The sequence below is a fragment of the Fusarium keratoplasticum genome, chromosome 5 (assembly GCF_025433545.1).
Source record: "Fusarium keratoplasticum isolate Fu6.1 chromosome 5, whole genome shotgun sequence".
NCBI classification, from domain to species: domain Eukaryota; kingdom Fungi; phylum Ascomycota; class Sordariomycetes; order Hypocreales; family Nectriaceae; genus Fusarium; species Fusarium keratoplasticum.
In genome coordinates this window covers 2,929,061-2,955,299 of record NC_070533.1, presented here as the reverse complement: position 1 = coordinate 2,955,299, position 26,239 = coordinate 2,929,061, and the positions used below count along the sequence as shown (strand labels likewise).

At 54.8% G+C, this 26,239-nt stretch overlaps 7 protein-coding genes across 7 annotated transcripts; 3 read left to right on the top strand and 4 right to left on the bottom strand.

The window, feature by feature from the left end:
• Positions 1 to 404: 404 nt before the first annotated feature.
• Positions 405 to 2,993, bottom strand: NCS57_00753600 (uncharacterized protein; the record flags this gene model as incomplete). The annotated part of the gene is made up of 2 exons (XM_053057382.1): positions 405 to 1,804; positions 1,856 to 2,993. 2 exons carry the CDS (start codon positions 2,991 to 2,993, stop codon positions 405 to 407), a joined length of 2,538 nt encoding a protein of 845 aa, XP_052913577.1.
• A 5,847-nt stretch (positions 2,994 to 8,840) lies between these two features.
• On the bottom strand, positions 8,841 to 10,758 carry NCS57_00753500 (uncharacterized protein; the record flags this gene model as incomplete). The annotated part of the gene is made up of 2 exons (XM_053057381.1): positions 8,841 to 10,111; positions 10,164 to 10,758. The coding sequence occupies 2 exons, from the start codon at positions 10,756 to 10,758 to the stop codon at positions 8,841 to 8,843; spliced, it is 1,866 nt and encodes a 621-aa protein (XP_052913576.1).
• A 1,855-nt stretch (positions 10,759 to 12,613) lies between these two features.
• NCS57_00753400 (uncharacterized protein) lies at positions 12,614 to 13,199 on the bottom strand (the record flags this gene model as incomplete). Its single annotated transcript, XM_053057380.1, has 3 exons — positions 12,614 to 12,712; positions 12,907 to 13,061; positions 13,121 to 13,199. The coding sequence occupies 3 exons, from the start codon at positions 13,197 to 13,199 to the stop codon at positions 12,614 to 12,616; spliced, it is 333 nt and encodes a 110-aa protein (XP_052913575.1).
• A 324-nt stretch (positions 13,200 to 13,523) lies between these two features.
• NCS57_00753300 (uncharacterized protein) lies at positions 13,524 to 14,410 on the top strand (the record flags this gene model as incomplete). The annotated part of the gene is made up of 3 exons (XM_053057379.1): positions 13,524 to 13,568; positions 13,731 to 14,115; positions 14,175 to 14,410. The coding sequence occupies 3 exons, from the start codon at positions 13,524 to 13,526 to the stop codon at positions 14,408 to 14,410; spliced, it is 666 nt and encodes a 221-aa protein (XP_052913574.1).
• Positions 14,411 to 16,607: 2,197 nt separating this feature from the next.
• NCS57_00753200 (uncharacterized protein) lies at positions 16,608 to 18,317 on the top strand (the record flags this gene model as incomplete). Its single annotated transcript, XM_053057378.1, has 1 exon — positions 16,608 to 18,317. One exon carries the CDS (start codon positions 16,608 to 16,610, stop codon positions 18,315 to 18,317), a length of 1,710 nt encoding a protein of 569 aa, XP_052913573.1.
• Positions 18,318 to 20,197: 1,880 nt separating this feature from the next.
• Positions 20,198 to 22,987, top strand: NCS57_00753100 (uncharacterized protein; the record flags this gene model as incomplete). Its single annotated transcript, XM_053057377.1, has 1 exon — positions 20,198 to 22,987. One exon carries the CDS (start codon positions 20,198 to 20,200, stop codon positions 22,985 to 22,987), a length of 2,790 nt encoding a protein of 929 aa, XP_052913572.1.
• Positions 22,988 to 24,214: 1,227 nt separating this feature from the next.
• On the bottom strand, positions 24,215 to 25,732 carry NCS57_00753000 (uncharacterized protein; the record flags this gene model as incomplete). Its single annotated transcript, XM_053057376.1, has 1 exon — positions 24,215 to 25,732. The coding sequence occupies one exon, from the start codon at positions 25,730 to 25,732 to the stop codon at positions 24,215 to 24,217; it is 1,518 nt and encodes a 505-aa protein (XP_052913571.1).
• Between the last annotated feature and the right edge of the window lie 507 nt (positions 25,733 to 26,239).

Here is a 26,239-nt window from a genome sequence, read left to right as displayed (position 1 = left end):
CTATAAGGTTTTGTAGAACGAAAAACAAAAGCAATAACTCCATCCATAACCCTTCTCCGCGTCCAAACCCTCGTGGCAAGGCATACTTGCACCACGGCACACAATGTCTTGTGTTTGTCAGGCTGGCCGTCCGGAGTAATGAAACCAGCGCGCGTAAAAACCACCCAAGAAACACCTGACAGGAAGCATGGGCGTTATCCCTGTCTATAAACCAATGAGTCAAAATCTTGCATCTCCATGTTCCTTTAATGATCAGCCATCATGTGGTTGGAAATTGACATCCAACGCCCGCCGATCCCCAAGATGTCATGCCATGCGCGCTCAAAATACACAAGACAAACGTTCGTTGTTGTGACAAAGGAAAGGCCAGAAGGGGTTCCGCCTTTCTTCAGACAGAACCCCGTCTAGTTAGAAAGATCCAGTGTGGTGCTGTTCGGCTTGTGAGATGGATCGTTAGCTGAGTTCGGCTTCACTGTCTTTCTTCCGGATACCGTCGCGCTACGGACGCGGGCACTCATCGGAAGGGTGTATTTAACGACGCCCTTGATGATGAGGTCAAACTCGTTCTGATAGATTCGTTCCCATCGTCTCGAGCCGCCTGCTGTTCCGTTCAGTGGATACCCGAGCTGCATCTCGCCAGTTGACGACGAGGTGCCTTGGTGAAAGAGAGAGCCCTCAAATGTCAGAGGGCTGTCGAACTCCGTGATCCGTCCCAACAGAACATTGGGTTTGAGGTCGTCGTCGGGGTCAGGGTCGTCCAGTGGTGGATCGTTCACAGGATCATCCCGAGGGAGGATATCTCCTGGGTTATGCGGACGTGTCCACCAATCTGAATCTGTCCCCGTGTACTCTGACTTCGCAAATATTTCCAGGTTTGCGTGGTCGATTGTGACGACAACGATATTAGGGTTATGCGCCTTGACGGTCAGGTCGAATATCAAGACTTGTTCACTGGTCACCACGTTGTGAATGGCAGTGATTTCGATTCCGGTCATTGGCTGTGAAGTGGCAAACATGAAACCGATGGCACCGGTAATCACCAGCATGAACATCATGGTGAGGACCAGGCATGCCGCGAACCGGTTCAGGTATGACGACCGTCTCGTAAATGTCTGCGACTCGGCCTGTCGCAGATTGTGTGGCCCCCGTCGATTCCGTTGCGAGCGTCCGGATCGCATTGAGCCGATGAGCGGCGTACGCTCGTCGTCCGCCCCAGTCGTATCGTCCATATCATAGCTCGATGACATTTGCATCGCGGAACGCTTATGACCAAAGTTTCGATTCGAATGGGCATTTCGTGGGCTTGGAGGTCCAGATGAGTTGCGAGAATTGGCACCCGCAAGCTTGGTTCTCGCCGCGTTCGGGAACGGAGACTCATTATCAAAGAGTGAAGGGTGGCCATTACCAGGTTGACGACCCCAGCGGCCAATGTGATGATGGTGCCTTGTCGTGCCTCGTGTCGATCCGCTACCGCCTCCACGGTTGGAGGCTTTGTCTTCGTCTCCAACCGTCAAGTTGTCGTTTCCGTTGCTAGTGAAAGTATTGACGAACTTCATCGTCTTTTTAGGTCCATGAACAGGCCCAGGACCCTCCATGATACCGTAGATGGAACGCAGATTTTGACGGTCAGCCTGGCTGGCCATGGAGGTCGCGCTGGGAGTCCGAGAATGAAATCGCCGTCCAGCTCGGTCATTTCCATCTGGAGGGTTAGAATCATATACAAAGGTTTCCTCCGAGTCCGAGGTATTAGCCTCATCGACAGCGCTCGCAATGGATGCCTCAAAGATATCTGCTTTCGATGAAGCTAAGATTTGTTAGCAGTCACATCCTATCGCATGGCGAGGCGATAGCTCACCATTCCCCGTATTGACAGCGGGTTGCTTGCGCGTCGTCTTCCTCTTTTCCTTCTTGGGCTTGATGGTCTCGGTACTTTGCTTCGTCTTCAGAGTACCGTTGGGACCCTCGCTTTTCGGGCCAGTTGCGAGAGCAACTTGAGGAACACTCGGGACGGTCTCAGTCTCAACCGTCATGCTTTGTGTGGAACCGTCCTGCTTCGCCTTCATCTGCTTCGTCGACATGGCACTAGACTGTCGCGTGATCATGGGCGGAGGGACTGATGTCGTTCTTCTTGGCTCAGTCTTGTTATTACTGGTGTCGCTCCCACTCTCTTGGCCGGTCAAGTTGGCTCGAGCTCGCAAGGTCCGGGCATCGGCAAGTGCAGTATCGGAATGGCTCTCAGCACCGGAGAGCTTCTCCTTCAACTTTTCTACGAGAGCTGGGTTGCTGGGAGGATTTGGAGAGTTTGGTAGGCTGACTTCCTGAACCGTTTCCAGAGCCCCTCGGGCCGGAGTCCTGATTCCAGAAGGGAATTGTGATTCCTCCATCTCACTCTCTGACGTGGTCTGGTCCACCGGCTGTGGTGAAGGGCTGGGTCGTTGGACGTTGATAGAAGGCAGGTCGTGTTCGCTGCGGCGAGCAGGCATCCCAGGCCTGCTAAACTGGGGAGGAGGCGATCGCAAGCGGGGCGAGACGGGCCATCGCGGGCTATGGCTATCTCTCAGATCCGTATTGAAACCTGGTTTTTGTGGAGTCGGCGCTTGAATCTGCTGCTGGTCTTGCGAGGGGAGGAGTGTGGGGGTTGTTGTTGACGACAAGGAGCGCGCTGGAGCGGCGGAAGTGTAGCTTGGTCGTGTTGGGCGCGAGGGACTCTGGTCGGTCTGGCTGTTCTTGCGGGATCGAGTACCGGGGAGTCGATTTGCTGAGGGGGTCCTTCGCGGACGTCGTGTGGGTGATGAATCCCTGGAGGCGAGAGGCGAAGGGCCAACAGAGTTGTTTGTGGAAGAATGTCTCGAGTTCTGGCTGCCTGTTGTGGTTGTGGTTGTTGATGAGGTAGCAGAAGGATCGGGAGTATTGGAGCGTAGTCTATCGGACAAGTTGGAAGCAGTACGGCCGAGGCCGGAGGGGCCGTCAGAGACGGCAGATGACTTGTCCATGATTACGGTAGCCTGCAAGAATGGTGGAGTGAAAGTCGAGGGAGCATAGCATGCCACCGGGGCGGGCCTTAGCAGGGACGATGAATGGCGATGCAGGCTTCAAGATGGATCATCGTGGTTGGCTCGTCGTCATTGGGGGGGCGTGGGCGAGATCGAGGGCCTCGAGAGCGCGGGTATGTGGTGAGAAGGGCGCAAGGTAGAGATCCAGACACCTAAACCCAACCTATTCCGGGCGGCAGCTTGCGCAAGTCTGTCGATGAAGGTGGTAGACGACACGAGCGGACGGGCGGGATGGTTGGGTCGACAGAAGGCGAAGACAGGGGGGTGAGAGAAGTTGGCAGTAAAACGGAAGCAGAGCAAGGTTCAACGGTATGCAGGAGGAAGCAGTCCGGTGGTAATGGCGCACCGAAGGCGAGAAAAACGTTGATGATGCAGCGAAGTGGTTTATTTGTCGTAGAAAGTGGTGTTTAGGTCAAGTAGAGGTGGTGGTGGTCGGCGGGAGTGACGGTGGGTGTAAACGACGGGTGCCAGTGGAGGTGGGCGTAGTGCTGGAAGAAGTGGGAGAGGTGACGATCTTGATGTACCCGGCCGTACCTATATCCGCCCTACTCGAGGCGTCGGCGCCAGAAGAGGGGAGGGGAAAAAAAAAACCTCGACTCGACTTGACGACACTGCAGTGACTGACGCAGCTGGTACGTACTGTCTCGCAGGCTGTAAGAAACAAGCGGACGTGCAGCGCAGCGCAGTGCAGAGGGCGTCGGATGAGAGGCGCCCCCAAATAAGAGAAACCTAGCACTCCCTGGACCGGGCCTGGAAAAAGGAACCTGAAAAGGAACCAGGAAGGGGCAGATTTGGGCTGGGGTAGAGCAAGGGGATTGGCCAGCCCAACTTAGCGCGAGAGCATGACACAATCTGTCGGGTCGCCTTGGTACGGAGCTGGCATGCCACACGCACACACAAAAGCCCTTGGCTCTAGCTGTGATAATTGCTTGTTGGGTGACTTGACCGCGCGGGTGCGTGTGTGAGTGTGTGAGTGGGTGTGTGGATTTGCTGTCAGATTTTTTTTTCTCCCTCTCTCTCTTGATGCAAGGACGCGGCTGGCTGGAAGTCAAGCCCTCGTTGACAGAAGAAGAAAAGGGAAAAAAAAGAAAGAGGGAAAAGAAAGTCGGAAAGCCACAGGCTACACGGTGAGGGCCAGTGAGGGGACGATACTACAATAATGTCGTAATCATGTTCACGCTGATGCACTGTCTAAACTTCTTTTCATCCTTGGCCTGTGGGTGTGGGCTAGACTCTCAACAGCCCAGCCCCATGTTAGTGAAAGGGCTTTTCTCACACGCTCTATTTCACTCTGGTCTCATTCTCTGCTCTCTATTGTTTGCTTCAGAGTGAGGAATTGGTTGAGATGGGCTGATAAAGCCCGTCTGTGCTTTTGCGCCTGAACAAGAAGCTGGGCTCGACGTTGCTCAGGTGCTAAAGAAGCCCGTTGAGCCAGCCATTGCGCGTGGTCGCTAGAGCAGCCATACCGCCAAAACAGCCCGTGCTTTTTCTTGGAGAGGAAACGGGCAACCGACAGCCGAGAGACATTCCAGGCTAGCTACAGTACATAGACGGGGACCGAGACAATATGGATGTTTGAGGAGAACGAGGCGGGCGAGATTGGCAACTCTCGCTCGCTCTCTCGGTTGAGGCACCTAGGCTTGTAAGCCGAGCCGGGTCACCGAGATGGGAGGGTTCGATGCTTCTTGCTGTTTATAAGTACTATGAGAAGGACTTAGGAGACTAAAATTAAGGATACACTTCCTTCAAGACTCTGATGCCCAAACTGTTTTAACAATTCTATGTCGGGGACTTCCCCGTGCTTGGCCCAACAGCAGAACCAAATATCCGCCATCAACTTGGTTTTGAGCTCAAAATCCGTACTTCCACTGGCCCCTGGAGCCGGGATCTGGCACCGGGTGACGGAGGAAGGACCACCATCCATCTTCAGAGCCCAGGCCCTTGTTTGGCGGAAAGACCCCCCTGTAACCGGTACCTGATTGCTCCCACACCAAAAAAAAAACAGCTCCAGATCAAATCATCTCTCGCTTCTTTGTCCAGGAACTCATCACTCAGGACGCGCGGGTCATGAGACTCCTCGTTTGTCCGATAATCCCAATATCCCCTCGCTCGTTCTCGCCCGCCAACGTCCGTCCCGTCAGTTCCCGGTCGCACCAGTTTGTTTGGTGCGCCAAGTCCCGGGTTCATGGCCAGGCGAGAGAAGTCTTCCTTCATCGCAGCAGCAGGGGCTTCGCAACCACTTGACTTGGCCGGCAGTCAGGCGGTGGAGGAGATTGCTTTTTCCTCTCGTCTGGCCGTCGCTGCTGGATCCATCAGGCCTCTTCTGGAACGGAATGGCACGCTGTCATGCTTCTTGTCGGCTTTAGTAATCGGCACCCGAAGACGCGCACCGGGTCCAAGAGGGATGTCCCCGGTGAAGACTTGCTTGCTTGGTAAAGGCATCCAGCGCCACGTTGGCAACGACCTTGAGTGGCCGGGCATGGCTCTCAATGGCTCAAGGCTGGATCATGCGGGCATTGAAATCTGCATCATCTCTCTCGTCTATGCTCCCCGAGTCTTGCTTGCTTGATCATGACCATCCCCCAGAAAAAGAAAATTGCCAGCCGGGTCGACAGATGCTGCCCAGCAACTTGCGCGTCATGGACTCGTGGGAGCCTTGGAATCACTACGTAGGTGGATGATGCGCCCACGAAGATCCCATGGCAATGTCCCCGAGAGCCGGCCCTCCCGCGGGAACGCTCCCCTCTAGCACCAAGGCCATCATTGGCAGGCTGCCCGGAAACAAGAACGAATGGTCCGGAAAACGCTCCTACATGGCACTTGTCCGCCCCAAATCAGGGACAGGACTTGGGTCAAAAATACATGCAGGCTACAGCCTCACCGGCTCCGTGGCAACGGCACCGCAGGTACACCTTGGGTATTCTCGTCATGGCCCCGTGACCTCCCTTCTGACCGCACATTGCGATTCTTCTGGCTCTCCTCTCTTCTAGGGCCCGGGGAACTGAGCGTCCTGCCCGGGTCCACAGGCACAGGCACGGGCATCTGAATGAGCGAGACGCTGACGACCCTTGCTGATACAGTCCGGCGGACTTTTCCCACTCAGAGAGCCTGGGGCCGAAACGGCCGACCATGTTTCCCCGGGGAGATGTTCTATGCAAGATATAGTGCTGCCGCTCCCGATGCCACGAGGCTGGGCGCTGGCCGAGACGAGACGATAGCGCTCTTGTGCCGGTCTAACTGGGCGTTCTTGTCATATCCTGCCTTGATACTAAGCCCTGTTGACTCGGGGACAAGGCACAACAGTAGACTCCCTCCCAGAGAGAAACGAAAACGAATCTTGGGTGAGTACTTGCCGGGGACCGGGCGGAGCCTTGTCTCCTGTGCTGTCAGTCATCCCCCTTCATCCAACTCTCATCTCTCAGATCCAAGCACGGTTCACCTGGAACTACCCTGGATGCTGCTCTGCTCATGAGTGAACCTCGGTCTCATCTACTTCTCATCCCACCCCCTAGCGACCACAGATTGTGATGCAGTATCATACCATGCCTTATTCCATGCTCCGATCCATGTCGTTGTTCCCTTCTATCCGTCTTGTTCTCGAAGAGGGAGGGGTTCCCGCCCCTCCACGAACTCCCGCTCTCCCGTCCGAGACTTGGGCGTGACCTGATTCGGATGCCAGATTCGGCCTCCGTCAACCCTGGATTCACCAGGCTGTCACGTACCTCGACGTATCAGTAGATGTGACGATGGCCAGGGGCCTGCACACAGCAGCGACAAAGTGCAACTGCCATGATGAAAAGGCCTCAGCCCTCTCGAGGTCACAGCCCTTCACGCTGTGCTCGGCCTCTCACAGCCCGACACGAATGTGCCCTCCCCACCATCGGCCGCGCGTGTGGCACCCGTTCAACAGCATATGAGGCAGCACCCCAAGCCACTGCTGGCGGACGTGATCAGAGGCAGAGCAGAGATAAGATTACGGGGTAGGTGATCAATTTACGTGAGGGAGAGGCAGACTTGGAAGACTTGGACGTGAGCCCCCTCGTCTCGGCCACTTCCACTTCGCAGTAGGCTGTGTAACACAAGACATGGCAGGGTTCATGTGAGACGGCTGGAGGATGTGATTCGAGGAGTGACATAATCTCGATTACAGCCGTTTGAGTCCACATCCGCAGCGCATGCCTCACAGCCACAACCGCGTCAACCTGGCTTTTAAGTGACGGCGTCAGCTTGAACCAATCTCATCTGTAGAGAACAAACTATTCTAGCACTACCGCCGACACTGCAGTCTCTCGCCACTTAGTTTCCAAGTCGGGGCATTCATTCACTGCTGGCTTCTCTAGCCTGTACACGTAGGTGTTGTTGCTATGCTTTATCTTTAGCTCCCGTCAGCTCTGACAGCGAATAGCAACTTTATACATACACCAACCAAACAAACAAGCCAACGAGATGGACGAGGCAGAGGATCGAGTCAAGGACGAATCGCATGACACGTGCATGCTGATTCTGCGAGTACTTAGCCTGGGGTGCCTAGGAAACCCTTCATGACGCAACCCGAGCATGCGTCCCAGTAATCACCAACATCTCTGCACATGAGAAACACATATTGTCTTGGATCTTGTTGTATGACGATAGTGACTCTCCCTCTCATATCAACCATCCCACTCTTTCACACCCAAGAGAAAAACGCCCAAACCCCACGCGCCCATCCATCCCCCCCAAAAAGAGCGACACGCCGGACCTATCGCCTCCTCGGGTTCCTGCGCGGATCATCAGGCCGGGTTGAGCTGTCAGACGTGAAAAAAACCCGTCACGCCCAAGTCTCTTTTTTTCCCTGCCCGGCCACTTGTCCGTCGCTGCTTGGGGGTGTGTCTACCTATGCGGGCAGCGCAGGTGGTGGTTTGCGAATAGGCGCCTTACACATCACAGTCTATGGAGTGATTATTTTTCTACTCCAATCCTGCTAGGGTATTGACGTGGACTCTGCCTAGCATCGTAGCACCCATTTTCGTAGGCTATTGATTTTGTACAGCATGCACAAAGGGTCCCTTCCAGTGGGCTGAGAGAATGCGTGACTCTTGTTGGTCCCTTGGGTTGGGGGTCATGGCAGGAGGACGATATCGGCTGCTAGGGCTAGTGTAGTACAAAGTCCCATGCGCAGAAATCGTCATCGGCCACGGGGTTTCCATCACGTCCCTAGTGATATCATACGGAGGTGTAGTTTCAGTTGGGTGTGAGTTGCTGGACTTGATACAAGTCTCATCAACTCATGATAGCTTCATCAACGCCTTGTAACATGTCGTCACTGTAGTCTTGACGTTGACAACTCGGTTGATTGACTGCCTCGAGTTGCGCAACCGTAACAACTCGGCTTCATCTTACCAAACTCCAGACGTGACACTTGATGAGGAAAAACCATAGAGAGGCATCATTCAATATTCAACTATAACTACGGAGCATGAGTGTCATTCCCCAACCATCGCGCCTCATCACAACCAGCCGGCCAGCAACCATATATCTCTACAGGGCATCATCAATGCTATCTCTATCCCAAGGACAACCAAAGACGTTACCCCAAAAAAAAACACCGCCCATCTCAAAAGTGCATAACGAGACAGTGTCGATAGAGCCTGCGATAATCCATGAACCCAACGCCGCTATATCTAATGACGTAAATCGTACATGTCCAGTCATCAGTCCCTATGGATGCCCCGTGAATGTATATATCCAACCCGTCACGCCCATTCAACTCGCTCCTCATCATCATTACCTCCGGGTCCGACTCATATCCTATTCAGGAATTGGGTTGCTGGATGGAGCCTGGGGCTCATCCTTCTTGGCGCCCCAGGAGAACGGAGAGTACCAGCTCGACCTCTTGTTCTCCTTGACGGCCTCCTGGTTCTCCTGGACAAGTCGCAGTGGTCGTGGCTTGCCTCCCGCAAAAGACGTCGTGTGCCTATCAGAGTGGGATCGGGGAGGTGACTGCGAAGAAGCTGTAGACATGTCTCCAGATTCTCCGCTCAAGCTCGACGTCTCACTCCTCATGCCAGGGAAGTTTCCAGAAGTGGCCACAGAGGTTCCGCTAGGTATACGAGCGGCCGCATTAGGGTTGCCTGAGATGTTGGGCGGCGAGAAGAAGGTCTGCGAGTGTCTCGGTGTGCCCAGGGGCGGAGAGACGGGGCCGTCTGGTCCTCTATACATCTGGCTGACGAGACTGGCCGCCCCCGTGAACTGGTCGCTCTGAGGTCGTGATCTCCTCGTGCTCGTTGACCGCGTCAGTCCGATAGGGATGCTAGGAGCCTTGTCAGGGTCGGTGTGATTCGAGGTGGTTGAAGGTGACATGACCGAGATAGGTCTCGGTCTCGTCTTCGTAGGGCCAACAGCCATGGACTTGGCCCGTTGTAGCAGATTGGGCGGAAACTGCTGTCTGTCCGATGGCGTGGGCGGTAGAGGTAGGTCCTTGTTGGTATCTGGGAGGATCTTCAGATCGCTCGACTGGTCCAGAATAGACTCAAAGTCCTGATGCTGAAGAAGGCGCTCAATAATCTTGTTAATATATAGTGTAAGGGCCTTGTTCTGCTCCTTCATGGACTTGAGTTCGTTCTCCAGGCGTCGGTCGTTCTCGTGTCGTTCATGGGCTTCGGCCTCGCTAGCTGATGAGAGCTCATCAGCAAGGCTGGACCCTCCAGTCTTGCCCTCGAGGGCATTCAGTGCCTCTTGGTTGGAATTAGAGCCCATATAACTAAAGTCGTTTTGACCAAAGTCGCCCTTGAGAGTCCGCTCCTGAAGAAGAAGCTGGTAACTCTCGTTGTCTTCCATAAGTCGAGCATTGGCCATGCGGGCTTCCATGAGCAGACGCTCGACCTCGTGCAACCTGCCGCCGCCCTGGTTCTCCGACTCGACGAGCTTAATTTGAGCCTCTGCAAGCTCCAGACGTAGAGACTCGATCAGCTTATCCTTCTGGAGGATGAGCTTGGAGCTGCTCCGTGAGTCACTTCGTTGTATGGAGGATGGTGGGGCAAAGCTGCCACTGTCGAGAGAGGGGGATGAACTGGCTGTATCTGAAATGTGTTAGCATCATGATATCAAACGAGGCAAGTCTCGTATGCGTACGTTGTCTCGACGGGCGGTTCTCTTCGGGCGTACTGTTCCGTTGGGCTAGACTGTCCTTGAGCCTCTGTATCATGGCTTGCATCTCCTCCTCTCGATTCGACATGTCTTCCTTCTCCTTAAGGATGGAACTGCGCTCCGCCTCGTAGATAGACTCCATCTCTCGCATCTGGCGAGTCATTTCTCGCTTCTCGTTCTTCAACGTCTCGATCTGCTCTTCGAACTCGTGGGCCTTTTCCTCCAGCTTGGCCGACTCTTTGACCGACTCATCGAGCTTCGACTGCAGAACCTCGGCCTGGCGGTGATATTGAAGTGACTGCTTCTCTTCCTTCTCCAGACGCTTCTGCAGATCCTCTAGAGCAGCAGCGGCTTCGGCTCGGGCATCAGCTTCGGCGTTGCTGAGCCCTGTGTCCCTCCGAGCGGCAGCGGCACGGGCAGAGACAGGTGTTCCGGTTCGTAGCGATCGAGTCCGCGCATGGCCACTGGTAGGGGTCGATGCCCTGGAGTTGGAGCGAGATAGAGATGGGGAAGGGCTCGAGTCGGCGTGGGACACCCGACCGACACCGCCAGCCGGGGGCTTCTTGGTAACGGCAGACATGTCGCGATAACGAGCGTCACTGTGACAAACGCTCTAGACGCAGAATAAAGAGAAGAGCAGGTGCTATGCTCAGAAATAAATGGTGCGCGGGCAACCAAGTCAAAAGATAAGTAAATATGCTGATTATGATGGTCGAGACTGTGCGGCTTGCTGCACGTCGCCCAAGTGACCTGGAACACAAATACTCAACAGAGCGGAGGGCGAAATAGGAGTGCCCGAAGGTGGGAGCCTCTAGCTGCGCCTCAAATTGGGTAGCCCGGGGTAGGGGTAGGGGTAGCGTGTGTGGCGCTGGAGCGTCCAGAAGCCGAGTTATAATTATTCTGGGGCAGTCAAGCCTCAGTTAATATTGAAACAAGCTCCACTAACCAGAGCCAAAAGGAAATGGATGCGTCCAGTCGAGTCGAGGTGATGCCGAAGATGGAGGTGACGGGAGAGAGCGGGTACAGTACGTGTCCTCGGAATGCGGCTGCGCAGTTGTCACGGCAGTCAGTGATTGCTCAAGAACAAGGCGTTGCTGTCGAGTCTAGTGTCAGAGATGATACGGTCTGTAGGGAGGCTACACAAGGCATGGCAGTGTTTATGAGTTGCACTCAACATGGATGGCATCCTCTGTGATGGACGCTGCAGGGTCCGTCCGCCACGGTATTTCCGATGCAACTCATACTGTAGCAGCTAATCACTCTTGCGCGGCCTGCAACACGTCCAATACTCCGTGGTGAAACGTGCCATTTGCTCTTCGTCTTCTATGACTGCGGAGGTTCCCGCCCAGACGTAGCACCGTTCCTAGCTTCCCCCTTTGATCGCCCACCCTCGGACTCATTGGCCAGGGCAACAGGAAGCTCTGTCTGTGTTTCTCCCGCAAATTGACATGGTCAAGGCTTGATCCATGCGTCGCGTGCATGACCTTTGTTTTGGTGCCTCTAATCAAGAGACTGGAAATTACCTTGAAAGGATCTTGATGCTGGGCGGGGATGTTGATGCCTGTGTTTGGAAGCTGCTTGATCGACTTCATTTCGCAAGGAGCTTCTACCCGTTAAAAGCAGCCACTCCGAGATTTATGACGAATCGATTATATGTACTGAGTGGAAAGGGAGTCTGACCATCGCGGGCTGACTACACAAAGGGTTCCTGTTGCTGATACAGTGCTGTAACTTGAATATGGCCAGATTATCAACCATTCGTAACTGTACTCGAAACCCTGCTCGTCGCGCTTCAGCTACAGGTTTAATGCGCGAGATTTTAGAGCACCTTGACAATGCCATGGTGAGCGTTGTGAGAAGATGGCCATCACTACCGGGCGCCGGCAATGTCTAATTTGCCAGAATCCCTTGCAACCAACTGGCCGTCAAGGATATCCATGCCATCGTTGTATCACAGAAACTGACCAGCTTGTATCATAATGTCCAGGCAGACATAATACCACAGCTCGTGACGAGCAATGACATGCAGCCAAGAGAGATGAACGAACAGATCGGAAACGTGATGCTAACCCTGTCTACCATCAAGTGCCCGTGCTGGGTCCCTGGGGGTCATAGATACAAGCAACAGGCCACACAGCACTTCACTTGGCACTCAGCATATTCGACACAAGACACAGACAGGCACAGAGACAACAAATGGCGGGGAACAACGGTCATGAGCTTTATTTTTTCATTTGACTTGGACTGGCAATCGATGCCAAGCCCAGCTGAAGCCCAAGACACATAGGTCGAGGGGAGAACCTCCACGCCTTCGCGGCGGGCATGCTCTCGCTGAAAGTCGTCGCTTTTTCATCACATTGATTGGTATATCCTCAAATGCCCTGGACCCTTTTTACCCGAAACGCCATGAAATGCACTCTCCTTTAGCTGGCTGCTTAAGCCTGCTGGTCGCTGAGGATATCGGAGTCACCAGCGTCGAGGATGGCCATGGTGGAGCAACGGAAGAGCTTACCGCAAGCGGTACCGAGCTCAATCTGTAGGGAGACGAGTAAGCCTATGAACCCTCCAAAGTCGTGACGACTTCTTCTCTGGGCAGGCCTCAAGAATTGCTTCTTGAAGCCAGAGAAATGCCTGGCGAGCAAGCATTCCTGAGAAGTAAAAAAAGAACCATCTTGCATGAAGCTGCAAGATGATGGACATGAAGGAGACGTAGCGCAGTTCAACTTACGTTGTTGCCGGAGAAGTGGTGGATGGGGGCCTTGGACAGCATGCTGTAGTACTCGAGCTCACTCTTGCGGAGAGGAGGAGTGTTGCCAGCAATGATGATGAGCTTGGCCTTGCCGGATCGGAGGCTCTTGAGGGTAGACTTGTATCCAAGAGTGACTGAGAATTTTCGTTAGCCATTGATTTTCTCGTTGCGGCGCAGGAATTCGTTTTCGTACCCTTTCCGGACTTCATAACAAGCGCCAACTTGGAGTTGATGCTGTTGGCATCCTTCTTGCTCTTCTTCTGGGGGGCCATTTTGACGGATTGGCGACTCGGTTGGCGACTGGACGTTGGGTGATGGAGTGCTGAGGTTGAATATCAAAAAGTTCGAGGAATTTGGAGTTTTGGCAGCTTGGAGGTGGGTGCTCTGCGGGGCGGGGCGGTCGGCCAATGAGCGTTAGGGTGCACTCGCCTGAGCCCTAAGCCGAGGTTTACACGGGTGGAGCACGGATCGCACCTCTGCTTTGAAATCAACCTGGTGGATTAATCAGGAAGAGGCAGTCGGTATCACTTTTGTCGGGTTCGTCTTCCCTCAAACACATCACCCAACTACGGACAGATCACCAACAATCCGACAAAATGGCTCGCCGTCCCGCTCGTTGCTACCGATACTGCAAGAACAAGGTGCGTTTTGATGCGCTCGACGTCGATGGGAATTTGGGGAGCTTTTTTAGGGGAGAATATCATGACGAAATGTTCATGACCGATCTCCCGCGGGGTGTCCTCGACTCCCATCGATGAAGCTCGCGATAATGTTGGAACTCTACTGACTCTTCCTTCTCACAGCCGTATCCCAAGTCTCGGTTCAACCGTGGTGTCCCCGACCCCAAGATCCGAATCTTCGATCTTGGCCGAAAGCGCGCCAACGTCGATGACTTCCCTCTCTGCATCCACCTCGTCTCCAACGAGTATGAGCAGCTGAGCTCCGAGGCCCTCGAGGCCGCCCGTATTTGCGCCAACAAGTACCTCGTCAAGAACACCGGTAAGGAGGGTTTCCACCTCCGAGTCCGTGCTCACCCCTTCCACGTCGTCCGTATCAACAAGATGTTGTCTTGCGCCGGTGCCGATAGACTGCAGACCGGTATGCGTGGTGCCTGGGGCAAGCCCAACGGCACTGTCGCCCGTGTCAACATTGGCCAGATTCTCATGAGCGTCCGCACTCGTGATGCCAGTAAGTTTACCTGACAAATCCCTTGCCACTCTTGGATCACGTTACTAATCAACAATCAGACCGCGCCATTGCCCTTGAGGCTCTCCGACGATCCCAGTACAAGTTCCCTGGCCGACAAAAGATCATTGTCTCCAAGAACTGGGGCTTCACCCCTCTCCGACGTGAGGAGTACCTCGAGAAGAAGGCTGCCGGCCGCGTCAAGGTCGACGGTGCTTACGTCCAGTTCCTCTCCAACCACGGCAACCTCGCCAACAACATGCGCCGCTTCCCCGACGCTTTCAAGTCTGAGGCTTAAAGAAATGATGGTTGGGTTGGCATCTGGGTTTACTGGCGTCAAAATGGCATGTCAAATAAGGACCTCTAGAGAAGTCTTGAGTTGAGGGTGTCGATTCGGCAAATTGAAATCTTGCAAACACACTCGCCCCGTTCCTTGTCTCGTGTAACATCTGGGTACTTGAGAATCGATATCGTGGAATACCATTGTTTTCGGCCTTAAATACAGAAGTGCTGACCGTGCTGTGTGTGTAACGTTGAGTGCTATGTTTGTCCAAGGATCCGGACTGGCGTGCCCAGGCATGCTGTATCGTATGCGGTGACCGTCTCGTACCTGTTGCTGGCTGTATGTATTGCAGCGTCGTTTGCCTGATATGTACGGGGATGGACGATCACTTATGCATGCTTCCCCGTTCTTGAGTGGATAGCAGTCACACAGTCGATGTTGTTGACCACTCGCAATGTCAATGTCCCTCAAATGCGCTCAGCCACGTGACGAAGCCGCAGCAAGAATAGCGCAGGGAGAAGGAATGTCATCACATTTCAACCCTTTGCGTCAGATCTGTTTTTGAAAGGGAAAAGGCCGATTAGTCAGTGTGGCAGCATCACATCTATGACTCGACTTGAACTCACTTGGACAACCCACATGACCATCAGAGTTGAAGTGTCCTTTGTTGTCTGTCTTGTTGTCTTCAAGACTTAGCATGATGTTTAAAGGTTTATAGCATAGTGAATGCCAGCAAATGTCAACAGAACAGAGAGTGAGTGTGTCTCGGCAGACGATTCGCGGAGACAGAATGTCTTGTTGGGGCACTCCAGGGTCAAGTCGGCGCCTCATCCGGGCCACATGACTTCACTTGGACGGTTTGTGACGCCATTTGAGCGAGGTCACAAGTAGCGCGCGTCGTCCTTTGACGGGCGAGACAGACATCAGGGGTGCATTGTTGTTGTACGAGCATGGGTAGAGATGAGGCCATGAGTTTTTCTTATGCAAGCCCGCTGAGTGAGATTTGGAATATTCTATGTTGGGCTGGCATCGGATCCGCTGGAAAAAGAGAGAGAAAAAAAATCTCGTTTTGTCATGCGGCGATGTACCTGAACGGGCTTCCGTAGTCTGCCCTCAGTGTAGCATCCAACCCATCCATTGATGCGGATAGAGTGGCTAGCGGTGGAGCGCTCTAGCTGGGAGCACCCGTCTCGGTCTCGTCTGGCTGCGGTTGTGTCACTTTACTGCAGAGTGGCGGGCTAGATCTCTTATCGTCTCGCAGTCTCAGGGCCCACTGATCTGATAAGACACCTATCTGAGGGACGGGCCATGACCCATGGATGGAGGCTGCTCGCGAACATGGTCCCCTTTTTTCTCGAAGGCTGCGGCGATTCGGACCGTATGACATGGATGCTGGAATCAACTCATGGATGCAGACGAAATGCCGGTGAGCACGGTCAAGGGACTTGTACATACATGTCGAGGCGACAGGGCTGGGAATTCCCATTCCATCAGGTTATGGTTATGCCTTGGATGGCATTGCGTCCACGTCAGAGCATAGCGTTCGCACGTTGCAGTTTTGCCCTGAGCGTGTTGGCGCTGCTCATGCAAGCCCCGGGCAATTCCAAGACAGCCCAGCTTAAGCACCTTAACAGAAGGGCATTGTTTATGTTGTTGGGGGGTCTGGCCTACCAGTACCAGCTGAGCTGAGTTGGGCTGGCTATGGCGGATGGATGGATCGAATGTCCACCAGACGGGACACGCGAGCGCAGCGCCCCCCCACACCCGCCGATCAAGCCCCGACTACTGTACCTAACTGCCAGCGTCTAGATGTGGATGACGCCCATGAGCGTAGTGCCCTCTTCTGGCCACTGGTCCCCTCCAGACGTTCCCTCAGTCACTCTCCCTCTTCCCTCTGGTTATCTACAGAGTGTCTGTCTGTCTTCTCTTCACCTTGCGGTTCTTTGAGCCTACACTCTTTGATCCCCATCCTCTTCTCGTCGAGCTTGGCCTGTTCAAGGTTCTTGCTGCGAGCCCCAACCACCGCCGTTCCACCCTGTTTGCAGACAGCCGCTGCAAGCCCCCGACATAGGCCGACATAGGGGGGTCCACTTCCCTCACCTACACCGATCCATCTTATCCTGAGCGGGCTGTCTACTTGGTCCTTATCAGAACCCAAACATCACGACACGACACAAACCACGACGAATTCCACTGGGAGCTGTAATTACTCATGGCTTTCCACCAACCGACACGACAATCCATTCAGCGCGTCGTCCGGCCCTCGGTCGACGAGCAGGAGCTCCCGAGAAGAGAGGCGCCGATAACCCAGGAGCGCCAGCAGGACGAGTCGCAGACATGGGTCCTCTTCGCGCCCACCGACGTGACGACCACGTCGTACCTCACTGAGACTGACCAGTCTCTGGTGACGCCCGGCCGGTCGAGAGTGGGTGATCTGGGAAGCTTGAACTCGGTCGCGAGATCGGAGGTCGAGGCCGAGTTACGACCATCTGCCTCTGCATCGGCTGTTGCTGAAGAAGAGGACGATGCAGAGCTTGATAGCCTCGACAGCCACTTGCCCGAGTTTCGGTCGCTTCCCGGGCTCAACGCCCAGCAGGATGAAAACCAAGGATCTTTGCCCGTTTTCCCCGCTCACGATGGACTTGGCTCTTTCCACCTGGACCAGCCGACCTTGGGTGCTGAGGCCCAAAACCAAATATACCAATTCGAACGCTTCAACCCCAAGCGGCAACATCGGAGAAAGGAAAGTTTTGATCTGAGGCAGCTCGACGTGGAGAATGACCATGTTGAAGAGTCGGAGAAGCGACAGAGAATCGAGGCGTGGCGATTGGAACACAGCCGTGTGCTCTTGGGCGAGATTCAGCGCGAGACAAGACGAAGACGACTCTCACAGGCATCTCACAAACGCTCATCATCTAACCCTATCCCGCTGCCTTCACAACCTGCTCACGATGCTGAATCTGATAACATGACATGGCACGACGAAGATGCTGTAGGATCTCCGACCCACTCGGAGGGCATCCTGACGAAGATGACGAGGAAATTCATGCGAGATGTGATTGGAATGGATGAACGAATGATTTCCATCCTGCTTGGAGAAGCCGTACCTGGGGACGACGAGGATCTATCATCAACACCCCGCGCCTCGCAGCAGCTCGGGGTACAACCCCCACCACCCACAAACAGAGAGGCTTGGCAACTGGACGCTTTGGAGAAGATATCGAAGGAGTTGGGAATGCTTGTGAGCCAGATATCTCACCACCCTGGCGCCTTTTCCACATACTCGCGGGTCCAGCAAATGCCTCTCCCCTATGCCGGCCTCCCCATCATCCCGGAATCCAACACGTCACACTCAGCGGCGGATAACATCCATCCCACCAAACCCGAGCAGGCATCGTTCCCTCAGTTCCAGCCTACGATGCAGACAGCAGCTCAGCCCATCGACATTCGCGGCAGGACCGCGGAGCCACCAGCCGAGCCGGTGCAGGCACCACGGCAAGATACCCATATGAGCAACGTGTTTACGCAAGAGGAATGGGAGAGAGACCTGGACATGAAGCTTGTGTTCCGGTACCTACGGTCCCGATTCATGCCGCGCAGCAACAACCCGCCTCCCTCGACAACGACTCACCTAGCGACGTCAAGCACACAGGACATTGCGGCCAAACTGGCCCGCGTCCGGCAACACCACCCCCTTGTGTCGCGAATGCGGCCCCCGACGGAGCGGCGGACGTTCAAGGCGACAACGCCCGCTAGTCCCGTGGCGCTACGGCACCCGAGCAGCTGCGCGAGTCAGAGCACAAGACGGTCGGCTCGACGGAGTAGCGTGTCGTCACGTCACTACTGGGACATTGGGGGCTCGCTGGGTACGGGTTCTGTGATTGCGTCCAACGGGCCGATGGGGAGCTGGGGTGAGGTGTGATGCGATGTGATGTGCGATGTGTGTAAAGTGCCACGAGAGATGGGAACGGATGCTTGCTCAGAGGCTGTGCCATGACGGTTGCATCTTGACGGCGCCACGAGGAGCACTGGGTGCTGCATGCCTAATGGATAATGGGTCCATGATTTCTTTCCTTCTTTTCATGTAAACACTGGACATCACCACTTTGAAATTTTTGCAAATACAGGATTTTTGGGTCGTTTTGGAGCAAGTTATAGAGGTGTGATTTTTTCCCGGTCAAGATATCCACATCTTGTCCTTGGCTAGGGCAAGCATCAATTGAACAGTTGGACACTGGAAGCATCCTGAACGAAAAGGAAATCTGTCCTGAACCTAGGTGGATAGGTAGTGAAAGCTCCTGTTAATCTTATACTGCATATGGCTCACGCGAGTTGTCGGGTTCACAGAGCCAGCCATTGTGTCGAGGCGATAGACCCAGTTGTCGCCTCACTCAATGAGTCGAGTCTGGAACGCAACAACTGGGGGACAATCACGTCAATCCCCGGACGAGGACAAGAGCCGATGGCCAATGAGCCTATCCGCCTTGCATCTAGAGCTATCTATCACAAGTTCTTTTCCTCTTCACGCACGATTCCTCTGTGAATGATGCCCAACGCCGCTGAAGCTAGACGGCGAGATAGGCGGAACGCTCAGAACCTCTCAACGGGGAGGCGCCGTGGTTTGCCGTCCAGTTTCAGCGGCCGCCCCACGGCGGAAGCATCCCATTGGCCACGACCCCCTGGTATGAGGGGGCCGCTGCGCTATGCTGTGGCCTTGTACCTTTTAGTGGGCGTGCACCGCGTTAAGCACTGAATTTGGCGGGGTGAGAAGGAGAGGCAGCTCTAAAAGGGACTTTGGATGGAGCGCGTCTTGAGACACGAGGAGCGCTGCTTTAACGGTCTGGTTTCCCCCTACTCCTTGCATGGTGTGTGTGCTGCGAGTGAATTGTGTGTTGGACAAGATTCGAGGCTTCATTGTTCAACGGTTTTTCTCTTTCTTTGCAGATTTCGAGTTTGGGGTAGCATAGCGTTAACAATGCAGGGCAATTATCTATGACCAAAATCACGCTTGCACTTTTCACATTGATGATCGCCAACGTCCAACCTCACGATTCACATTCCCACTTATCACCATCACCACCTCTAAAGGCAGCCATGTTGTCCTACCGTATCAGGCAATAGTGCCTCGACAGGGTGGGCGCGTCAACTCCTCCAAGGCGTGTTGTGGGGAGAAGAGGGCCGTCCCCCATCTCTCGCGAGCCATCCATACCATCCCACCTCGAGAAAGTCGACGCCTTGTCCGCCCTGTCTGTTCCCACGCCTACAGGCAATGGGCATCTCGCTCCCTCGCGACTTTTCTTGTCGTCCACTCCATTTCGTCCGCCTGCGATTCCGTCGCCGTCTGTAGCGACGAACCATTTCATCCTAGTATATATAACGCCATCTCCTCCTGTCGCCTTCGCTGTTCCCTCCCCTTCTTGTTCGCGCCGTGGTTAGTACTTCCATCCGTCTGCCTCAGGATCCCACGGCTCTTCCATTTCCTTGTTTCCTCGCCTGGCTTCCCATGGACTCTGCGCCCGTCTGGATTTTCCCTCAACGACTCCCACTGACGATCCTGTAGTGCGATGAACTGAAATTAGGCGGCCGCTCTGCCTGCGACCCGTCTGGGCCTGGTTGAGGGCCCGTGACACCTCATCACGGCACCCATCTCTCGAACCAAGCTGCGATATCTACGCACCCTCTCCAAGATCCTCCATCGCCAGCCCGGACTCTTCATCTATATCGACGGCACTCGAGCCTGCCTGCCCGTTCGCTCCCGATAAAGGCCCCGCGACATGAGCGCGCGCGCGCAACGACTTCCCAATGGCAGCGACTCCGTTCGACCCGTCCCACTTCGCCAATGCGTTTGATATCTACACTGATGCTGCCACGGTCAAGGCGCCGGTCCCCAACCTGCCCGGGGGATCATGCAATTTTGCGGACCTGAGCCCTGGCGCCAATGGAGCTCGATGCGGATGCAGGAGGTTCTGGAGTCGAAGTCCCACCGGCAACAGCCTTGTCCCGGACCAGTCCCAGTGGTGCATGTGCAATCACCACGCCTGCTTCCATGAGGAGGGAGACCATAATGTCCAGCAGCCTGAAGCTACCCAGCCGGGTCAGGAGAATGAGAAGCCCAGGTCTGGTCGAGATCCCTTGAGCCCCGTCATGGACCTAACCATCAAGACACCGTCTGCCCTTACTGGAATGGACTTTCCAAGCTTCAATGGAGGAAACGCCTTATCTCTTATCCCAAGGGCACCAGAGGATGCCGGATCTTACCCAAGGCCACCTGTCTGTTCAAATCCCGGTGCTTCTGCTTCACTCCCGGATACCCTCAGCTGGACCGGACTTCTCCAGTCACAACCACACCCCTCCGCCATACCTCCCATACCGGCCCAGTGCTTGATTGCGTCTCAAACAGCTTCCACAACCTCATCTGTCCAGGCCAAGTATTTGCGGCCTTTTGCAGGAAAAGGCCTCCAAACGCTCAGCGGTGTGGCGAGCAGCAACAAACCCCTATCTCCCCTACTGGACAGGACTCCCGGCTCCAAGCCAGCTGCGGCGGCCCAGGGACAGGCGCCGCATGCTGACTCGTTCACATACGTTTCTCAGGATTACAGAGTGCCCGACACTCCTCGCGCGGGCACGCCAACACAGTCCGAGCCACGGGCGGCCGTGTTCAATGCGGCCGTCTCGCGTCGCGCTTTCAAGAACCTCTCAGATACCGTCAGCAGCCATGACCAGCGATTGGATCGGTTGGAGACAGTTTCGTTCACTGCTCCTGGGCACGAGGATTGTCATGAGAAGCATGACCATGCTGATATCCGCATGACAGATCTGGAAAGCAGAGTCGATGAGGTTGAGAGGCTCGTCAATGACAACAACAGTGTTGCCTCTCGCCGCGCCGACGATGCCAGCGTTGTGTCGGTTTCCACAAATGCCACGAGCCGGCCAACTCATTCACAAGAGCTCATGAGCCAAGTCCAGGAGCTGCAGGCGCAGGTCACCCATCTTCAGTCATTAATGCCCTCACCTAGTCATCCGTTCGAGGTCGAGGTGGTGTTTTTGCCATTTCCTCTTAAGAAGGTGTGGCAGGAGGCACAGCAGTTCAAGACTGAGCCGCAGATTTCTAATGAGGATTGGACTCAACTCCCCATGACACACAGTACAGCCACTATGCGGTCTGAGACGTCCCTGTATCCCGACTGGACAGCCTCAGACCAGGACTTGAGGTGGCTGCTTCCCAAGGCTTTCCGGGACAAGAGTGTCATTGACCAACGGTTGCGAAGCCGTGGGCTTATCAAGACCATCACGGTTATGGGCTCGGACGCGCGCAGCGTGACAATGGCTATGAACACAGCATTTGGACATGTCTTTCGAGAGATGAACATCTTTGCCCGTCCGCAGACTACAGATCCCCGGTCATCAACATTCCTGGGACTTCAGTCGACCTGGGTTCCCCTACGCAAGATTCACAAGGACTCGCGTTTGCGCTTCCTGAGCCCTGCAGAGATGATGACTCCGGCCATCTGGGACGTGTCGTTCCTGAGTTCGGTCATGATGAGGGCGTCTGAACCTAGATTGTTCATCACTCATCCTGATGCCTACCTCCAGGACTTCCAGGCCTACGACATGGGCTGGACGTGGCAGAACCTCAAGGAGATGAGCCCAGTCGTCATCGATGCGTCGGCGTCACAGGCGGATGCCAACGTCGGCGAGGAGTGCTGGTCTTGGGTTGAGCAACTTGACGAGCCACCGAGCGCGCACACATCTATGAGTGCGCGCAATGAGAGGCAGCCAACGTCATCATCGCCGTCGCAGCAATTCTTCCCTGCTCTACAAACGATGCGATCCTCAAGTCCTTCAGTTACACGAGGCCAGTCCCCGATGCTCTCCAGCCGGAGAGGGTCTCGTCCTCCTCATATCCGAACCTCATCCATGCCAATGTCTGCTCCTATTCAAGTCTCGCCTGCACTCAGCAAGCGTCGTGTCGCCTCGTATGGACAGAGCCGTCGTTCATCCCCTGCCATCCAAGCCGCCAACCCTCAGTCAGCCATCATGAAGCGCCGTCGCAGCACGAGATCGCCAAGTCATTTTCGATTCACGCCGAGACGGACGCACTCGCCAAGTCCCATGCCTCTTGGCCTCTCGGACCGTCAGCCAGCGCGTGGCACTACACCATTTGCATATGCCACACCGTTCAGCAACGCTCCTCTCCAGGAACGTCCCGTCCGGGCAGGCAGCTCTGCACCAGCTGCAGTCCAAGATGGGTTGGACGACGACTCAGACTTTGACTTCCAGATCTGTGAGAGTGGTTCGGATGACATGTATGACGATGACGACGAAAGCGCTGGTATCGTCGAGATGGTTGTCCAAGACCACACAAATACCAATCAAGGCTCTCAGGGCTGGCAGCTGCCAGAGGATGAGCCATGGCCTGGCATTGAAGACCCAAACAATGTCTCGGATGGAGAGAACATCGATCCTCTCCAGGCGGACCGTCACAGCAATGCCAGCAGCCAGCCATCGGAATACCCCAGCACACAGAGTGCATGGCCCAACGGCGACACGTCTGGCTTTCATATTCACGAAGATGAAGAAAACGCGTCATGAAATATCTACCTATCTACTCATGTCCGAGACGTTTGATGCTGCACGATATGGTTCCTTTTACCCTTATACATCTACCTACCTATTCTCACATATGCCACCACCTATCATCACCTTCCTCCTCCATCTCATTTATACTTGTACAGCCCGGCGTTACAACGGGACATCTTTTTTTGTTTTTCTGCAAGGCGTTGCTGCTGTGATTTCTCCAGGGCGAGCTGACGGGAAGAAAATCCAAGGTTTAGAGGTGTACGATGCGTTGGGCTACACCAGGACAAGAGACTGGAAAATCAGGCCGGTACTCGCTTCGCCTGTTGGATTATATGTTGTCGATGGCGCAGAGGCACTCTCTAAAGACCTGGAGTCTCGCTTTTCTTGTATCACAATATTGCTCCTCCTCCTCTTTGTTTCTCAGCTGCTGAGATTGTATCCTCAACGAAAAGGGTGTACAACACGCCCAAGCCCGCTGCTCTCTGCTTTGGACTCTTCTCTCTTGTCCAACCTTACTATAGATGTTCAAACAAAGATACATAGCTTCAAAAAAGCAAGGCCGCTCTTCCCTTGGCATCTGCTGTCCCGCCTCCAAACCCCGAATACGAAGGCACGACACTTGCTGAGTTGCCTGGAGCGGTGAGTTGCTCCATCATGGCTTCAAGGCTCCACAGGCGCAGGCGCAACAGGTGACGACGGTGGAAGCAAGGCTTTGTTCAGCTCAAGTCTCACAGTCCTTCGTCTCATTCTGGAAACATGAATTCATACAAGTCAAGTCTTGATCTATTCGTGGGCTAACAAAACAGTTGGTATCCGGGTATCAGAAGCCCCATCATGAACGCAATCCATCATCCAAACAGCAAAGCAAAGCAAAGCAAAGCCATCCATGGCCTCTATCCCACGCAGCGCGCCCTATTGTATCTCTCCAGTAACCCCAGGCATCGTAAACAACAAGCCAAGACACCCCATCCAAGGAAAACAAGAAACGGGAAAAGAAACACCGCAAGGCCATGCCCTTTCTAGATGCCAACCAGCCGATTTTCCGGCCCATGCCTATAGTTCCCACACTCGTCCAAATGCGATCGTTCGTCCCTCTACCCCCGGTTGCGCCGTTACTCCGGCCATCCCGGGGTGATCGCTTTTGTCTTTCCAAGTTCAATCCGCGTGTGTGTGAGATCCGTGAAACAACACTCTGTGTAAACGCCAGTAGAAAGCAAATTGGTGTCATACACCTCATGTCTAATACCAAGTCCCCTTGGGATCCAGTTTGTAGAGAATCTTGCACTTGCGCGTCTGGCACATCTTTGCGCGATCCAATCCCTTGAACCTAGGACCATCGGGTCCTGTGACGTAGTGATATTGGCCAAAGAAGCGCCACTGACGGGGGTCTGCCAGCGAGTAAACCTCATCACCCCAGCGGCCGCCGAAATGGAACCAAGAGGTGGGTGCGTGCGGGTTCGACGCGGCGGGAATGAGGCTCTGAGGCTCTCGCGGGTCGTCGTCATCCTCGTCAACCTCCCTCGTATAGTCGTAATGGTAGGCGTAGTTGTTGAGAGCGGGATCCCAGAGAGGTCCCTTGTCCGTCACATCCTTCAGGAGCTTGAAAGGCAGGATGTAGGCGTGAATCCCGGGGAGTGCGTACATGGCATGCGAACCAACTGCCGAGTAAATGACGGGTCGGTCGCCACGCTTCTCGACAGCCTCAAAGGCGTACGCCTGTCCACCCTCGTGTTCCGAGAAGAAGACTCCCCGGGGTGTGCCATGCTCGAACCGGACCATGCAGTGCTCCCAGTCGCCCACATGGTTGCCAAAGCGAATGTTTAGAACCGTTTGTCCCAGGTTGTAAGAGTAGAAGAAGAACCAAAAGGCATCGACGATACCAGAACCCTTGTCAACAACGATGAGCACGGCTGGCGCATTCGAGTAACCATTCTTGTCGGGCTTGTGTCCATTGGTTCGGATAGGCTCTTGCTCAGAACGGCGGTCCTTCTGAAACTTGCGGTTCCGGGGGTCATTAATGCGGTGAAGAGGGTGAGACTTGTCGATATCGTACCAAGTTGTGGGTTCTCGGAGCTCAGGGTTTTGCTCGGGGTTGCCCGGAGGCGTGTTGTTGTCATCGTGGTTGCCCTCTTCCTCATCAGGGAATGGCTTGGGGATGTTGTGATGGCTGTGTAGCCAGTTCGGGCGGTCTTCGACGTCGTCGTTGCTCTGAAGAATAACCCTGCCAGTAACCTTGTTCAACTTGTGCAGGTTATGGAGAGTCCACTTCTCGGTCGAGTTGAGGGGTTTGTCGTCGACCTGGACAGTCATGTGCTCGACATGCTCGCGGATGTCCGAGGGCCAGAACTCTTCTCCAGAGTAAAGGTGAACCAAAGGTGCATGCTTCATAACATAGTCAGGAATGTCGCGAAGGATCCTTCGGCGGTGGTGGAGGTTCCTCTTGGGGTCTTGACGAGGAATGTTCTCGGGCTCCCAAGACAGAGACCGACGCTTCAGCTCACCCCATTCGGGCTCGTCCTCGTCGTGGTTTTTGCGCGCGGCAGGATCGCTTCGGAGGTGGTGCAGGCCACAGACACCAATCCAGCGGCAGGCCTGTCGATCCCAAAAGTAGGGACTGCTGTCGACCCAGCGACGGTCTCTTAAACGCTTCTCAGGGCCCTTGTCGGTTGGATCAAGTACACGAGGGGCCAGCCATGCGCCGAACGATATCAGGAGCAGGAACGCCAGCAAGATGGTGAAGCGACGTAACCAGTACATGGTTTCGGGGAGCGACGAACCGATTTCGGCCCGGAAGTTGTATGTATGTAGGGGTCGGAAGGAATAGTGTCTCCTGGATAGGTATATCACCAGGATGGTCTCGGCGTCGAGCGAGGCCAAAGAAGGGGAGGTGAGGAGGGGGAAAGATAGGCCAGCTATATGAGCATCACGAAGGAACGAGGGTATTCACGACGCCGCTGGCGGCAAGTCGTCCGGGGGGGAGGGCTGGACCGAGGGTTGGGTTGGAGGGATGAGGAGGAAAGAAGCTGCTGCACGGGACGAGAAAATAGGAAGGGTCCAGAGAATGACGAAGGATGCATCCCCTTCAAGAAGGAAAAGACAGCGCTCAACGCCGTGGCCGTGGGATGGGGGATGGATGCTAAAGGCATGGATTGGCGGGTGAAGGTGAGACGGAAGAGGTGGAGGCGCTAGAACTGCAGCCCACTTGGGTAGTGCCCCACTAGAAGAGAGGTACGGGTACCTTTCCAGGACTCTTCTGTCGTGCAG